This window comes from Cottoperca gobio, chromosome 15, assembly GCF_900634415.1.
Source record: "Cottoperca gobio chromosome 15, fCotGob3.1, whole genome shotgun sequence".
Taxonomy (NCBI): Eukaryota; Metazoa; Chordata; class Actinopteri; order Perciformes; family Bovichtidae; genus Cottoperca; species Cottoperca gobio.
Window position 1 is genome coordinate 16,434,689 of NC_041369.1, and position 14,680 is coordinate 16,449,368.

At 43.8% G+C, this 14,680-nt stretch overlaps 1 protein-coding gene across 4 annotated transcripts in view; it reads left to right on the forward strand.

Moving 5' to 3' along the window:
- Nucleotides 1-14,680, forward strand: part of LOC115019850 (transcription factor COE3) — a 67,592-nt gene that overhangs the window by 26,041 nt on the left and 26,871 nt on the right. For all 4 annotated transcript variants that reach the window (XM_029449507.1, XM_029449506.1, XM_029449509.1 and 1 more), the window contains exon 7: nucleotides 13,722-13,803. In XM_029449507.1, coding sequence (XP_029305367.1) covers nucleotides 13,722-13,803 — 82 coding nt within the window. The remainder of the gene's footprint in view (nucleotides 1-13,721; nucleotides 13,804-14,680) is intronic.

Genomic DNA, 14,680 nt, shown 5'->3' on the forward strand with positions numbered 1-14,680 from the left:
GAGAAACTCAAGATGAATGGATCACTGCTGTTGATCTCTCCTTCTCATTCCATGTGCTAAGTTATTCCGTGGCTGCTACCCCAGTGGGGGGTGGAGGGAAACAGGAAGTTGAGAGAGGCAGGCAGAACGCCTCAAGGACTCTGGAGGAGCAGAGCACTGCAGCCTGCATGGGGAGGAAAAAAAAAACTTGCTGTACACTTCTTTAACCTGAGGTATCAAACATTACAAATGTGAACATAATCCACATTTTAATGAGTAGATGATGCTATATTAGGGCAATATTTGCAATAGTGTTGATTTGCCATGTTTGCCAAATAACAGGATCTGTTGCGTTAGCTGTTATTTTTGTCGGGTGTAGATTTAAGAATAAGTGTATTTTGATATAATTATTAGAACAATGGCCGTATTCATTTGTCGTCTGTCATGTCTCCTCAGACCTGTTTCTATTTCAGGTTGCACGTCAAGTGAGAGCAGCTATATCTGGCTGGCAATTAAGCTGGTCCTGCCTCCCCTTGATGCTTGATTAGTCCGATTGATGGAGGAGGCCATATGTGGCGGTGTCAAAACTTGGCAGCCAGGCTCCATCCTCTCAAATGAGAGGCAGGCAATAAAGAGGCAGGCTGCCCAGAGTGGGTGCACGTATGTGAGGCCTGCAGCGCCATGATCCGGGGCCCCTGATATGTAGCATTTTCTCTGGGGGTCTTCGGGGCACTGACCACTCCAGCCAAGTTCTCGTCGGGGCAGAGGTGGCCACCGGCTAGGGGTGTCACTGCACTGAGGCCTCTGGGGCACAGGCTCCAGGCAAGGCGTGGGGAGTGTGTGGTGGTGGTGTTGGTGTGTGGGGGGAGTGGTAGATGGGGGGGTTGGGAGGTTTAGAAAGCTGAAAGATATGGCCCCCTTCCCAATCTCGCTCGGAGACAACAAAAAGGGAATGCTTGAGAAGGGGAAGCAGCGGGAGGAGAGCACAAAGACAAAGGCGCGGGCAAGGTCAGTCTAGCTAATGGGCCTGAGCCGTAGGCTGCCTGGGGCTAGGCACACTTCTGTTCTCTCTCACACACTGGGCCTTCAAAGACCCTTCAGTCCACCCCTCTCCTCTCTTCCTCCATCTCTTCCACTCCTCTTTTACTCTTTTCCCCACTTCCACTGGTGACACTACCTCCCTTCAAAAGATTCTGCACAGGTGCCTTTAAAAAAAAACACATTTTCCACTAAACACCGCTCAAATTCTCCCTTTTGTCCATCAACAATTGTGATGTTAATGACAGAAATGATTTCGCACAGCGTTTCCAAAATGCCTGAGAAGATATTTTCTTTCTTAAACTCAGAGGATGCAGAATTCTTCAGGTTTATCTGCTGTCATCGACCGTCATTAGGTCCAGGATGGGTTCCCTGGAAGTGCTAAGAGGAACTGTTGGAAATGAGGAGGAGGTGGAGTGTTGTTGTCAGGTTGGCTGGCTGGCGTTGCTTGGCTCCACTCGAGGGCTCCTTTAATGTGCAGCGGAGTAGAATAAGTGAGTGGCTGTGGGCACCAGCTGAGCTCACTCTCGTCTTCGCCTGGTAGCTGAGGGGTGAGCCGCTGCCACCTGACACTGGGCACACGGCTCAGGGCTCCTCTTGGCAACGTGGCACAGCACACATGTCCCCTCATTTGGATGGAGATTCAGACACAACACACAAAAGCTTTACCCCCCCCGGTCCTCCTCCTCCTCCTCCTCCTCCACCTCCTCCTCCTCCTCCTCCCGTCCCTCCCTCCCTCCCTCCCTCACTCAGTCTCTCTCTTTTTCCCCTACTGTTTTTTTTTCTTCCCTTCCTTTAGTTTTTGACGGCATCATAATAATCTGCGTATCTTCTTGATCATGCCCCATGTTTTTTTTCTTTTCTTTTCTCCCTCATCTTCTTGGAGACGAGTTTGAAATTGCCTGCGTCAGGACTTTGCTAATTAAAGTCATACTTTCAAAAATGCCATAATAACTGTTAATTAGCTTGATGCTATTTTCAGCATAATTTGCTAATTAGTGGAAAACCTGTACAGCGTTTCTCTCTAATTACAGTATGGCTTCGCACGGCGCATCTGTGCCTTGACTCCAAATGATACCATTACAAAGTCCCGTATTACGCATTCTCTCAAAACAGTTAATTGCCTCCACAGATAGTGAGATACTTCAGTCAGCTGATTTTTATGGTAATAAATGGACAGGCACAGACACAAACCTCCCTGGTTCATATTTATGAAATATGAAAAAGGAAAAAAAAGCTCCTTATGAGATGCATGGAGTTAGGAATAGTTTGGAATATAATCTGGTTGGCTCTGTGATGATTTTGTCCGCTCATGCGTTGAGTTGCCGAGACTTTTAATGAAGTTTGATTTTTTTCCCCTATGTTACAACCTCTGAGCGAGTAAGCCATTACGTTGTAATTAAAGCGAGAGATGTAGACAGTAACGACATCAACCTTATATGAAAGGTGAAGGCAAAGATCTGACGGATTGTACTTTCCGAGGTGCATGTCATGTAAATACAAGTAGCAACATAATGTGCTCCGTGCCACAGCTTATTACTGAAACTGTAACTACCTTGTCGCCAGGCCAGTTATTTTCATGTAGTCTAGCAAGGGGAGAGAATTATGGACATGACCACAGGTTGACCCTAATACATGTGTATACTAGACACAAATTACGACTCATTAAGTGTGGTGAGGAGCGTGATTGGCATGACCTGTGACCTCAGCACGTCAGCTGTGCCCATCCTCCGCTTTGCCCTGCTTTTGACAGCCACCAGTCTGACAGGGCTAGCATCGGCACTGGCTAATTAATGCACCACTTCAGAGACCCTTTCATTTATGGCTTCTGAAAGGCATTATTAAATTAATTAAACCACCAAGAGTTAGTCATTATGAAATCAGGAGGTTTACATGGATGACAGCGTTTATGAATTAAACATCCCCAAAGTTCCTCGCAGGAGATACCCCGAGCTGCGTGTGGGTACCTAGCGCGACAGATGTTTGCCCCCCCTTCCTCAAGCTAACCTGTATTGCAAGCGATTTAGGTCTCATTTGGGGGTTTGAAAACTGAAAGCAGGAGAGAAAGAGGTTCAGGATAGCTAATGAGCAGAGAAAGAGAGGGGAAAAGGAGGTCACTAGCTCTGTTCATCTGTAGACAGTACAGATGGTTCTGTTTTATACAATACAACAATGGCGTACATCAATTTGTTGATCGCTAATAGATAGCTACTCTCAGATGAATTGCAGACTGGGATCAGTTGTCTGTGGGTTTTAGCTGAGAACTCTACATTTATAGCCTCGAAACATTTAGAAAAGCTGTGTGCTGTTTTTAACTCATCATGTGATGTGAAAACTACAAATGGTTCACGAGATAAATCCCATAAACTTGGGCTTAGCTGGAGAGCAGAGGGCAGAGATGAGTAGCTCACTCAGGAGCCTTGACGATAGACTCCTTTTCATCTGCGGACTGAGATTCACAGATTATCTCAAGAGGCTCTCTATCTCTGTCCTCGTCTCTATTTCTCTTTTTCTGTTTCTCCACCCTCCCTTTCTCGCCCCTCGATTCAGGAAGTTTGCCAGCTACAGTCTTTGTTTACAATGCCAAGGGAAAATGTCAGAGCCGTTGAGAAAAATATCCTTAGAATCTTTTTTTTCATCTTCTTAATCTAACAGTTTACTGAACTTGATAAGTGTCCTATCAACATGCTAATCAAATTACTTCGGAACCAAAATTGACAGTTTTCATTAATTATACAAGATTATTCTAATTGCAATTCAAATTTATTCATTCCGAACAGAAGGTATTCAGTAATATTTTACAAAATTTGCATATTAAATGGAGGGAGTTGTGCATTATGCATGGTAATGTATGCAGAGTTTCTTATTTTTAACTTCACGGCCATATGTGGTGTCGTTGTAGGAGCAGGTGAAAAGTCTAAGTGTGTTTAATTTGCTTGACAAACATTCGGCTGGAGCTTGTCAAGGAGAGTATTGTGAATGCCAATCTTTATTCCCTCTTTATTGATTACCCCAAACTCTAAACATCTGGAGGTAAATGGCACTGAGAGAGATGAACTGAATCATGGGATTAGTACCTTCAATGACTGAATCACTATCAATTACTTCAATAGCATAATTCAAGTGTACTGCATAAAAGCTACAGTACCTTGGTTTGAGCCAGGATTAATATTGCAATTTACCGTAACAATGGAAGCATGGGAATGATATGGATGGCGTCCAACTTTTTCACATTGATGTCATAAAGCTAATGCCGTTATCTAAATACGAATATATTTAATTCCTAATTTAGGCTTTGTTTGTAAAATGAAAAGGCTGAACGCATTAGGCACATGTTTTAAAAGGTAATGGATTCTGTGAGTAAAACAACCTTATTTATTCACTGAGACGCGAAACCCCCAATTTGCTCTTTGTTTTTATTTCCTAGAGCGGGCAGTGAAGTGCAAACAGCTTACTGGGAAGCTGTTTACTACTGTATATGACAAAGGGCGTGCGTGCGTGTGTGCGTGTGTGCATGTGTGTGTGTTTATGGCAAAGGGGGCGGCTCTTCCAGCTCCACAGGCAAGGTCTTGTGTTGTAATGTAAGCGTAATAATTATCAAACAGCATCGGGGGCTCTGGGTATGGGCTTTAACAGGGGGAGAGCATGTTTGATATGTAGAATCAGCCCATAGTGCATCCATAGAGGGTGACTAAATCGCACGGTTCATGGATCACATTAGTATTGCTCTGCATCTACCCTCGCACTATAGGTGATTTCCATTTAGACACACATTTCCACATGAAGATAAATATGACTTGAATCGTAATTTCCCTGAAGTAAATATAATACAAATACAACATAATACAGTGTCAGACCAGGCAGGCTAATAGATTACTAGCGTGTTTTCCATTTGTATGGTAAGTGGTGAACCTAGGTGGTGGTCTGGCGAGTAACAAATTGAATGTTTAATCCATCTCAGTGCAGATTGAGGGTATCAGAAAGATCGGTAGTCGTATGAGTTCTCTTGTGACTGGTAGTATATTAGATATTTTTACTCTTCAGGGGTTTGAGGAATGCTGTTGGATTAACAAGAGGTGCAAAGTGGTAGATAAATGCAATTTCTTATCTTTCCTGAAGTTGTCTGTTATTTTTCAAATAGGTATTTGGATTTGACATGCAGTATTTCCAGTCACTCAGTGGTGTAATCTCTGATGTCGGATTACAATAACATCAGCTCTGTTTTAGTTCGATATTTCACCACTTTTAATTATAGAATTCTATATTGTATTTTGTATTATAATATCTCAGCAGTTACACATGTGTAAGTTATCACTTGCTTCATTATATTCTCTTATTCTTTCACAAGCTTCTCCCCATATGTTAGAAATACCATTGTGGGGAAACTGTGACAGATGTGCAAAAGATATGCTTCCTTAATGTTACCAAACATACTCTAAGTACATATTTAAATCTTTAATAAATGTTTGCTCTGGCATTTTGGAGAAGCAAGATTAGCGTCAACTGCGCAGCATCTCATATAAAGTGTGACAAATTGATATTTTTATATAGCTTAATCTGTTTACTATGATGTTTATGCGAGGAATTATTACAAACTAATTAAAGAAATCACTTTGATATAATTAGTCAGATTTCAGGAAGCTCATTAGTAGTAATTTGCATGAAAAATAAGCCCTGTAGTGGTGCTCAGACCGAGCTATTCGATCTGTGTTTTATCTGGTTACACATCAACCCCCATTGTTTGTTGTTTGAGGTTGTCTGAAGTGGCCAACAATATTTTCAGTCATTGCCCTGAGAAGCGATGGGGTATCTTTTAACAAATGCCTCCCCTAAAGCAAGTCAACCTGTATGTGGAAGCAGACTCATGCCTCTGTGTGCATAAGGCAGGAGGAGTGAGCGGCAAAACACTGTCTATTTATCTGTCAAGTCCCTGACAAAGAACTGAGCTGACAAGTAAGGGTTTCCCTCAGCAGAGCAGGGGGGCTTTATTCACCGTACTTACATGCCCAGTCTATGCCCAGAGACTCATGTTATTTGCAAATCACATTCTTTGAAAACTCACAAACGGGGCGAGACATGCCACGCTACGGGTTTGTCAGCTGCCTTCACAACAGCTAGCTGTATCGCTAACAGTGTGCGGTTCGGTAAGGAAGCAGCTTTCTCTTAGCATTTGCCTCGCTGTCACTTTTTCCAACACATGCGATCTGTGTCTTCATGCTTGGGGTCTCTCCTCCCTCAGAGGGTTGCCATCTTCCCTTTGGACTGACAAATAAAACGCCCACACTCCCGCTGAAATAAAAAGAGGAAGAAAAAAAAAAAAGAGACACCCCTGGAATTACATCATTCTCTGCTGAAGCAATTCCTTCCAGAAATTGATGTGAATATTATAGTCACATAATAAGATCAAAGTAATGGTAATGATTTAAAATAGAAAAGCTTTTTTTCTTCTTTCTCTCAGGAATTATACAGAGGGGTTTAAAATGCAGGTACAAAAACAGGACCTGTTTATTCTCTATACCCTTTTCCCACCATGGACGAAATCCTTCCCTAAACATCCGCACAGAGAAGCACTTGTGTGGCGCTGATGTCACAGACCTACCTGGCCTCCCTCTCACAAAAGCTAAGGTATCATTAGCTTGGCCCACACAATGGCCATTCAACCAAGCCACTGCGCTCCTCAGGACTAGGGAACAATGTTATTTTTTGTCTCAGAATTATAAAGACAGAGTTTTGCAGGAAACCTGACAGACAAAACCCTTTAGAGGTAAATGCTCCAGGCGGCTTTTGGGTTTAATCTTTTCCCATTAGCATTTTGCCCCCCCCCCCCCCCCACCCCTCCCTCTTGCTCACACACAAAGACCATATTTACAGGGTCAAAAGTAAAGGCTCTGAGTCTCTGGAGACTTCTTTTTGTATAGATCTTTTCTATATATTGACAACACTTGCTTTTATTTTTTCATTTTCTGCTAATGTATTTCAAATGGGGCTACTGAATACTTTACCACAATCTTAAACAGGTATATTGGTTTCTGGCGGTAAATAAATTTCTTCCCAACAAAAGAACAAATCTCACACGCTCCCTCAACCCTTAACTAAATATTGTGAGAAATCACCAATGCAAGCATATTAACAATTATTAACCCACAATGCAGGGGTTTATATAATAAAATAGTTATATTGTCAACAATACGACACAGCTAAGGGTTCATATGTGCTACCTTTGTGTGTGTGTGTGTGTATTTGGGTGCAAGTGTGTTTACGTGTGTCCGTGTGCACACATTCACTTATGCTTGTGTGTGTGTGTGTGTGTGTGTGTGTGTGTGTGTGTGTGTGTACGTGTGTGTACGTGTGTGTACGTGTGTGTGACTCCATGTGTGTGATTCATTCCAGGGCAGTTTTAGTCCTTATAAAATATTCATTTTGGTTGTGCAGGGCCCTGTAATTGCCATCTCTCACCCTGAATTATTTATACCTCGCACAGACTGACAAAGCTTTGCCATACGGCCCCAGATGAATCAGAAAGCAGCCATCTCTGCTGCCAACAGCACTGGGCTTTCACACAAATATGGCAGCCACGTCTCTCTGCCTGGCCTCTCTTAATTTGACATTTTCTTTTTCCCCCTGCCTTTGTCCTAGGTGCACAGAAAGGTTACCTGTTAGCTTTAAGCACCGACCTGCTCTCTGTCTTTCTGTCTCTATCCCCCCCTGCCTACATGACAGTCCACAGTGGGTGTTTTTTTTTCCTTCTGCGAACGCGTTAATGTGGCTGCGATGTCAGAGTGGCTGCCTCATGTTTTATGATGACTGACCAGTCCTGACAGCCACTTTAGATGTATGTATTATACATTAGTAATAATATGATGTAGAAATACACTCGCAAACATTCGAGCATGCATGGACAGAGAGCAAAACCACTGGCTCACCGACCTATATATAACACACACACACACACACACACACACACACATACACACACATACACACACACACACACACACACATGCAAATAAGCCCCCACTGGCCCGCTGGATCCAGCATGGCTGTCGGTAAACGGTCAAAGCCCCCCTGCTGGCATTGCCTGTAGAGCTGCGTTCCTCTGCGTCTCGCCTGGGTCTGATCGCTCCATGGTGCCACAGGAGAGAGACGGCGCTGTATGGCTCTCATTGTAGGCTGGCTCTGGGGCCATCCAGAACCCCACGTCCAACACCCTAAATACCACTATTCACCCCGGCCAGTTTCTCCAACATATGCTTATCTTCCATCTCGCTAGTGCAGAGAGGTGCTGACTGGTATTTCCTCAAGGCCCCGAGCTCCAGTACTGACCAGTAATCAAAGCAGCGTATTTCTCCTCCTGTGCAAAACATAACCTGGAGACACCTCTCTGCCGTCCAGCTGTTGAGCAGAGTAAATATTCCCCAGAACTGCATTGTTGATGTACGTGATTATTTTTGTAATGTCAGCAACCTCACGCCCGACATCGTTGAGACTGTCGTAGTCGTGATCAGTAATCATCATCACACGGTTTTTATGGTGCCGGTGATGATTCACTAATATTTATGAATTCCACTTTGGATGTAGATGATGTTAGCTCTATGGCTGCAACCAGTGTTTGATTCGTTTTTACAACAGGGCCACGCAAGACAAAAACAACGCAGAATTATTTATGTTTTTGTGTCTTATTATATTGTGTTCAAAGTCCTGGTAGAGAAAAGGCGTATTCAGAGTAAAACAAAGAGCAGCGTGCAACAGTACACAGCCTCAGCAGTATCTTGATGTGAGGGGATGGGAGAGGCAGAGAGAAAGCTCGGGGCTAAACATGCAGTATGTGGCGGGCTGGAGCTAAAAGCTGCATAAAGCACACAGCCTTAGTCCACTGTTAGCAAGTGATGGATAGTTAGCAGGAGCTCCGAGTGTTCGTCTAATCTGTTACAGTAAACCTGTGCCAAAGCCTGAAGGGAATCAGTGGGGGCTTGCTAGGAGTGGGTTTGACGTGAAACCATTTGTGAAGACGAGCGATTCTCTTAAGTAAGAAACTAACAGTGTCCGGAGAGAGAGAGTGAGAGAGAGAGAGAGAGAGAGAGAGAGAGAGAGACGGAGAGCGAGAGAGAGAGACGGAGAGCGAGCGAGACAGGAGGTGAGGAAAATGAGTGAGAGTACGAGACAGAGAGAAGGAGGAAGAGATACCATAATGAGTCCTGTAGCCATGGAGTAAATGAAGAGGGATTGACAGAGTGAGGGATCCTCAAGTGAAATAATGTCAATGCCACTCTGCCCATTAGAGAGAAAGGGGGATGGTGGAGGTGAGGGTAAAGAGGGATGAATAGAGGGACACAGCTACATCTTAGGGTGCAGAGGAAGCACATAAATTATTTGTGACACCCCCGCAACACACACACCACCAACAAAAATATGAAATATGAAACAACAAAATCAACTGACAATAGCAGCTAAAGAAATAAAAACAAAAAAAAGGCCTTTGGAAATACCCAATAAATTCTCAGAGACATGTAGTTGCGATATTTGATGTCGAACAATAATAATCACAGTGACATCTGCCTTGCTGCTCTCGGAGGAGATGGGCAGAGCCCGTGAGTGGAAAGGGTTAATCTCCCAAACCCAATAAGGCTGGATAGTGAGGCACTTGTTCCCTGATAAAGAAGTGATAGGATCTGTGGGTCTGGTCCCTCGACGCTTGTACAGGGGTAGAGCAAATATTGTTAATGTGCTGTGGTTTACTTCAGCTAAGGCGAGAAAAACAGCTCTGCTTGACGAGAGAAGACAGCGGTGAACCAGAATACGACAGAAATGGCCGCGCAGCTCGGCTCGGGCCTCCCAGGGACTTAACTGGCATATATATCCAAGACCACTCAGTTGCATAAATAAGTGCTCGGGAAGATTAAGATCTATAAGTGTCTCTATTTCTCGTTTTACCTGCTCCGTCTTGTCACAACAGGGATCTGAATGCAGTTCAGTGGAGTGCCTAATAACTGGAGCAGTAGGTAGGGAAGGCAGGAGGCTTGACATTAAGACCCCGGCGTTTTGGAAATCCGATACGCTATTGACCCGTGTACTACTATCTCAGCGTAGAGATCTGGTGTCAGCAGATTGTAGTCTGACTCTTACAGATACTGTGGCCATCTGTCAGTGTATTGTGTAACGGCCTAAACAAATAATGGGAAGCTCTTTTGTACAATAAGGTGTACAAGAACAGAAATATACAGCGTCATGTTTGTTATTTAAGGAACCAGCGGGCTGAAAAGAATTTCAAATAATTCAGAGTTTACATTTTTGTCATTAAAAGCTCATTGAAATCTGGAAATGAATGGATTCAAAGAAATGAATGAAATTGACAGGAGAGCTGGCCTTCACTGTCGATGGAGCCTCCTTAATAATACAACATTATCCTTATTTGCCCTCTTCACTCAAATCAAAGGGATGGACATTAATGCGTGAGTGACATCAACCCTGCAATTAAGTTGGCCATTTAAATGAGAGAAGGCCTTCTTCACCCTGCCTGTTTGTTTTTTCTCTTCTTTTTCTTCTATTCCCCCTCTGTTTGATGATGCGAGAGGGTGAGCTAGAATTAGGGCGATGGGTCTTCCTTTGAGTGTCAGCCTAAAATGATCAGAGTAAAGATAAGAGGGTCTAGCAGCCCTCAAATCAGTCAAAGTGCCAAAGTCGGCCTTTTTCTCCTCAATTACCGGGTCTGTGAAGCCAGGGAGTGGAAGGCACCGAGCCTGCTGCATTACTAAAGAGACAATCTATTTCCCCTTTGACCAGAGGGAGAGAAATCATTATGGCATGATTAGTAGCTTCGGCAGCGGGCGAGCATGGAGGTAGTACGGGAGAATCGTATTAATTGCCTTAGACCAAGGCATGAGCAGGATTGTTTTAACGTTGATTTGTGGACCTGTATGACTAGCTGTCGGAGATAAAAGCTGATGTCAGGTCTTAGTTATACTGGCAGGCTTCGGGCGTGCAGACAGAGAGGGTTGATGTCAAAATGAGCTTCCGTGGCTGCCCTGGAAGTCTTTTTCTATATGCCTGTCGATGTCTTCCTCTTTGTCTTTCTTCACACTTCATAGTTTTCCTTCACGCCTCCCACTATCCCTCCCTCTACTCCCCCCTTCCCTCAGATGGACTGCACCCCACCCCTTCCCGCACTCCCTTTCTCCCTCTCCTCCAACTGATAGCTGCCTTGGCCGATTATTTCATCCAGTGCGGTCCACTGAGAGCCTCCTCTCCCGGCTTTGGAAGAGCTTTAATTAGCCATGTTAATATCCCCTTCATTGGCCTTAATATCACTCAACACCTTCCTCCATCTCAGCGGCCACCAGGGTCCCCCTGTCCTGTCAGAACAGCTGATTATTGAGAAGGATAGCTTTAATCAAACCTAATTGCAGTTCATTCTTTCTCTCTATCCCCCTTTGCCCTCCATTGCCAACATCTAATGGCAGCGACGACTTGATATCCCATTAAAAAACAATTAAACAACCTCCTTTTGTCTCCGTGCGTGCCAAAACACCAGCACAAACTTCTGTAGATATTTAAGAAGTAAAAGAGAGAGAGAGAGAGGGGCCTTGTCTTAATTGCTCTCCTTCTCACCAAGGACCAATTTGCACTGTGCTCATGGAGAATCTTAACCAACTCAAATGTAATGGATGCTATAGCACATCCACTGCTGTGGACTATGAAAATTAAGCTTATCTTTTTAGAAGAGAAATTGTGCTTAATTGCCTTCATAACAGTAAACATAAAGGAGCCACTTATGATAGCGTGGGCACTCAATTTCTTGTGTTTATTGTTTCTTAACTTTTGGTTTCGCTGTAGAGTATGTAAAAGCATTAAAGTATCCAAGAAAAGAGACAAGACTAACTCCGAAAGTAATGTGTTTCTTTTATGAAGTCAATGCATTGCCTCGGAAATGTATTCTATCTCTTGCTCCGACATAAATTGTCTACCGACGGGTTATGCGTGTACATGCACATGTTCACACACACACACACACACACACACACACACACACACACACATACGCATGCAGATGTGCACGCACGCACACACACACACACGCACGTGTAAAACACACACACACTGGCCTTACCCAATCTGTATGAGAGGCGACAGACAAATAAAAGTCGTATTTCAGGTCTGCTTTCCGCAGATGTCTGCTGCTCTACATTATGACTCTTTGGGGAAATAAAAACAGGGTCAGGGAATTAGAGTACATAATGGTCATTTTGATGATCAGCCAACAGATGCAACCCGAAAACACAGCGAACACAATCAAGCGAAATGCACTAATGACAAGTCAGGTTTTTTATGGCCTCGCCTCACACCGACAGGCAATCAGCATTCTGGCATGGGTTAAAACGTCTTTTATTGATGTCCAAGCCAAAGCTCCTTGGATGTGGAGTGAAAATATTTTCTCACCTCTCCTCTCCCTCCTGGGCCCTCAGTGAGGCACGAGGTATAGGAGTCTATCGAAGAACGCTTCTAAATGACCAGTGCATGTGTTAATGTGGCCAGGGTTAGAAGGGTCATTTCAGACTCTGATTTATGGCCTGGCCAGGATCCCACTGTGTGAAGGAGAAGTCTTAAGTGTTGTGAAAGCGTCTTCGCAGGCCACACAAGCCACTGTATTTAGCGGAATGAAATGGTCATGCAATCTATGGTGCAATCTATGGTAATCCAATGAGCCGCTGTGATTCTGTGAGCCAAAGTTGTATTACAATGGAAACCACAGTATTGCATATAATAACGCTAGTGCAATGTGATAAAAAATAAATATCTTGGCATGGTATTTTTTTTAATGAATTAGAGAAAGCAAAGGCACAATCAGTCATGATTCTTTAGGGAGAATTTACAGAAACAAGTCAATTTCATTGTTTATTCTTTGCGGTTGTGTACGATTTTGCACAATAGGCTACATCTGAGACAATTGTTCTTACTGGCCCTGTTGTTAATCTTCCTCTTTTTTTAAACTATTTTATGTCTGTGAGGCCACATCCAATATGCAGCTCTCAACACGAGGCTTTATCAATACATTTTGCGAGACCTGAGAGAAGGACAGGAAGGCAGCTTACAAACTAACCAAGCCCAGATCTCACTCAGACGTGACATTTGTTCAGAGACGATTAGCCAGGTTGTAATTTGTGGCATAATTGCCTCACCCACCCACAAGTGCATGGGTGTGTGTATGCGTTGTGTGTCTGTGTGTGTGCGGCATACGGTGGTCCCAGGAGTGTCCGCCTAATTGCCTGACAGGACTATAAGTTTTGTGGCGCGCTCCCACCTTGTTAGGTCCTTTATCCCTGATGCTCTTCAAACAAGACCTGGTCACAGGTGGGCCTCATTTGCTTCCCTATTGAACAGGAGTACTTTAATTGCACAGGGGGTGTCCTGGGATTAAAGAGGTGGGTGGAATATCAAGTGACTTCCTGTATGTTAGTGGCAGATGGGTGTTGGGAAAGACCCATGAACTCAGGTGAGGGGATGAGATGACAAAGAGACTAATGCTCTTGATTTTTTGAGGGAGTGATAAATAGCGTCCAAATCGAAATAGTGCAATGTCATGTTTGTTTCTGATGAATGGATCAGTGTGGAGAATGTTTGATAATTCTAACTTAAATATTCCACAACTTTGTCTTTTTAAATGGTGTAATTAATCGTTTTTTCTGCTTTTGTTTTGTCCTCTCTTTCAGATTCTTCCTAAAGTTCTTCCTCAAGTGCAATCAGAACTGTCTGAAGAATGCAGGGAATCCACGAGACATGCGCAGATTCCAGGTGACTGAAGTCTCACACAAATTCCCCACATCATCCTCTGTCTGTGACAAATGTACAACTACACTACACTAAGTCAAATCGACACACATATGAATACAATTCTATTATTGGCATGGAGGAGGCAAAACCCAGGGAAAGAGAGAGCGAGGGATTTTGTGTCCTGTGCGCTCTGGACAGAATATTTATTAGGGAATGCCATCTGACACAAATAAGGATATAGGATTTAAGAGTGCCATCAATTGTGTTCCTGACAGCTTTCTGAGCCTCAGCGCAGAGGGGAGGACGATCCAACCACATGTAACAACAGTGTTAACTCAGGATCTGTCTGGCAGCGGAAACGCATACCTTCTTATACACACATATGCGCAAGCACGCAGACACACACACACACATATGGATGGATGCCCATACAAGCTGGAGCTGATATATTTGCTTTTTCTACATCCCTCTCTTACTCTTACCCACATATGCATACACTTAAACTCACACATATGTAGTTCACTGTAAAGCCAATGAAAACCATCTTACGCCATCTGAAAACCATCATGATTCTGATGATAAAATAATGCGATCTACACTGAAAGGACATGACCGTGGAGCACTTTTACGGCTTCTTTAACCCTCTCGCTCCTAATGTGTCAAAGAGTTGAGCCTTGAAATTATTGACTCCTCTGCTGAGCCATGTATCCAGCCATCCATCCTTTTTACCCAGACACTTTCACCTCAAGCAGCCCACTAGGTCAAGGTGAGAGAGTGAGAGTTTAGTGTGATTTGTCCTTATCAGGATAGCGACAAACTACAGGAGGGGTCCGTCACTGACAGCACTGTTCTGTGATAGACACACAAGCCAGCATCCTCCAGGAGGAATGAAACATGA